The sequence below is a fragment of the Lactuca saligna genome, chromosome 2 (assembly GCF_052625555.1).
Source record: "Lactuca saligna cultivar CGN05327 chromosome 2, ASM5262555v1, whole genome shotgun sequence".
Taxonomy (NCBI): Eukaryota; Viridiplantae; Streptophyta; class Magnoliopsida; order Asterales; family Asteraceae; genus Lactuca; species Lactuca saligna.
This window is the reverse complement of record NC_136418.1, coordinates 192,173,461-192,176,014: the sequence shown is the minus strand read 5'-3', so window position 1 is coordinate 192,176,014 and position 2,554 is coordinate 192,173,461. Positions and strand designations below refer to the sequence as shown.

The window sequence follows — 2,554 nt, the reverse complement described above, 5'->3', positions numbered from 1 at the left end:
AATTACAATAAATTAGTAATGGAATAAAATTTAAAATAAAATTAATACAAATTATAAGGTGATATAATTTCACATATTTATTTAAATTAACGATTATAATTGATTAATAATTTTTTGTTCTAACTATTAAAGTTTAATTAATTTTGTAGCCGTGCAGGTTATAAACTAGTTGGTATAAAGGAAATATGTCGCTGATCCGTGGCAAACTTCCATTAGTGACGGATTGTTCCGTCTCTTAAACACATGTTTCTAGTCGTGGGGCCAAAATTAAAGTTTTCTCTAGAATATACCATCTTATGTGCCTACGCTTTCATCTGCTATTAATTTGTGACATACCCATTTTGATTATGAGAAGCAAATATATTATAAAGCTGAAATCTGGAATTTGTTTTCTTTTTTTTCTAAATAATTTTATCTATCACGAGGGATTCCCAAATCCCTTCAAATAAATATTGAGTAACAATGGTGGAATTTGAAACATGAACCCATAGGATTCCTGGTGAATGCCCTTTTATTTATTTATTTTTCCAATTTATGGTGTATGGATAATAGATATATCGCCATCATGAACAATATAAAGAAAGCAACTCACGATCAAGACCAGCAGTAAGGTATGTTTAGATTTTATGGTCCGTGTACGTTTTAAGGTTATAATGATATATATAACTATTAATTATTTTATTTGTTAGCTTCGATGATGATGGTGGTGGGATCTTTTTTAGATAACCATCCTTTTTTAAATTGTAAACAGCAACTATTCATGTTCGGTTTCAAAAAAGTTTAAGAAATTATAAGTAAGAAGATGAGATTTTGGGCTCCAGGGAGAATTTGGAAAAAATAATAAGAAAATGAAAAACACAAAAGATAAGAAGGTGAGTGGCACACGCCACTGCAAGCCACTAATTGGTTATTATTATTATTATTATTATTATTAGTATTGTTTTTCACAATATTTATATCTTAAGGCCCAACCTCCCCCCAATTGGTATTTTGTATTTTAAAGCATGACTCAACAAGATACCTCGATTACATCATCCTGAATAATTCATTCATTCATTCATCTGCTAAAAAACAAAGATTTTATCATTTTAATCCCGTACCTTAAGTAAAGCATGTGAAAATGTTAGGAGGTGCTTCACTTTCAGGTTCAGAAACGAATATTCATGAAGTTTTCAAACCTACAGCTGGCGCTCAAAGGAAGAAGAGCAAAAGCAAGAACATAATCAATAACAGCAGCAGGAGGTTTAGTGATGAGCAGATAAAATCACTGGAGTCTCTGTTCAAGATGGAGAACAAGCTGGAACCAAGAAAGAAGCTAGAGATGGCTAGAGAACTGGGGCTGCACCCACGCCAGGTGGCTATATGGTTTCAAAACAGAAGGGCTCGTTGGAAGTCAAAGCAAGTAGAGCAAGACTACACATCTCTCAAGGCTGATTATCATGCTTTATCTCTTCGGTTCGAGTCTTTAAAGAAAGAAAAACATGCGTTGCTGGAACAGGTACATATATATATATATACGTCAATTATTAATATATTTAACTAATTTTATTTATAAACTAGCTAGTGATCATTAATTAATTAACTTATTTGCAGCTAAGAGACCTATGCAGCCGGTTAAAAGAGCCTCATGAAGGAAGCAGCAGCAAAGATTTGGACAGTGGATCTGAAAATGGAGACACAAATTTGGAGTTGAATGGTAATTACTCAAGCGGTTTTAGCGGAGCATTGGACATGGCGATATACTCAGACGAAGATGATCCTCGCAGAAAACCCGATATGATGATCAGTAGCCGGAAAGAAGAATCAGAAAACGTAAACGTAAATCAATTGATCTCACGCGATGATGATGATGATGCTGATGATCATAATGAAAAAGCCAGCAACTATGATCTGGGTAGCCTTTTCGATCAGTCATGTTCCAACTGGTGGGACGTTTGGTCATCAAATTCATAATAACCACCGCCGGCCACCTGCTGCTGCTAAATAACTTGTTTAACTAGTTTTCTATGGTTTGGAGATTGGAGTAGTAGCTAGGTGCTAATTAATATATATTAGCTAGGTTTGAATCAAGTGCTGAATTATTAATACATACTAGGATCTAGGATGCATGTACTCTTAAATTAGATTGCAACTTACTTAATAGTATAGTTCTACTGATGGAATACTGCCATGTCATGGGAATGGCAAGTGGCAAGTGGTTGTTAATTATGTGCCTGGGGTAGGCTGTTTAATTAGTTTGCAGGAATGTATACTGTATAGGATGCCGAACTTGGTTCTTTTTTTTTCTATAAAGGTTATCTTTTAGCTGTGAAGATTGTTTTTTTTTTAATCTGTTTTCGTTACAATTAATTAATTCAATTCTATCGTAGTATTGTTCGGAAATCTACAAATCCATCTCCAAGTGATGAGACTTTTAATCGGCTATATTTATTCATATATAGTCAATCCTTTATCTTAGGAAATTATTCTATAATTATTGTATTTCTTTTATACTAGTTTCCTATAATTATATATTGGGGATGTTTATGTCAATAAAAATCATTATGATTCAATT

The 2,554-nt window shown here is 33.1% G+C and overlaps 1 protein-coding gene across 1 annotated transcript; it reads left to right on the top strand.

Annotated features, from left to right (window-relative positions):
• The first annotated feature begins 978 nt into the window (after positions 1 to 978).
• LOC145028674 (homeobox-leucine zipper protein HOX24-like) lies at positions 979 to 2,312 on the top strand. Its single transcript, XM_078977429.1, has 2 exons — positions 979 to 1,498; positions 1,594 to 2,312. Exons 1-2 carry the CDS (start codon positions 1,121 to 1,123, stop codon positions 1,951 to 1,953), a joined length of 738 nt encoding a protein of 245 aa, XP_078833555.1. The 5' UTR covers positions 979 to 1,120; the 3' UTR covers positions 1,954 to 2,312.
• Positions 2,313 to 2,554: the final 242 nt, after the last annotated feature.

Excerpts from the sequence above, each read along its gene's own strand:
- LOC145028674 (XM_078977429.1), top strand. The coding sequence starts at position 1,121 with ATGTTAGGAGGTGCTTCACTTTCAGGTTCAGAAACGAATATTCATGAA. Across the intron at positions 1,499-1,593 it reads AACATGCGTTGCTGGAACAG|CTAAGAGACCTATGCAGCCG; the intron begins GTACATATATAT and ends ACTTATTTGCAG.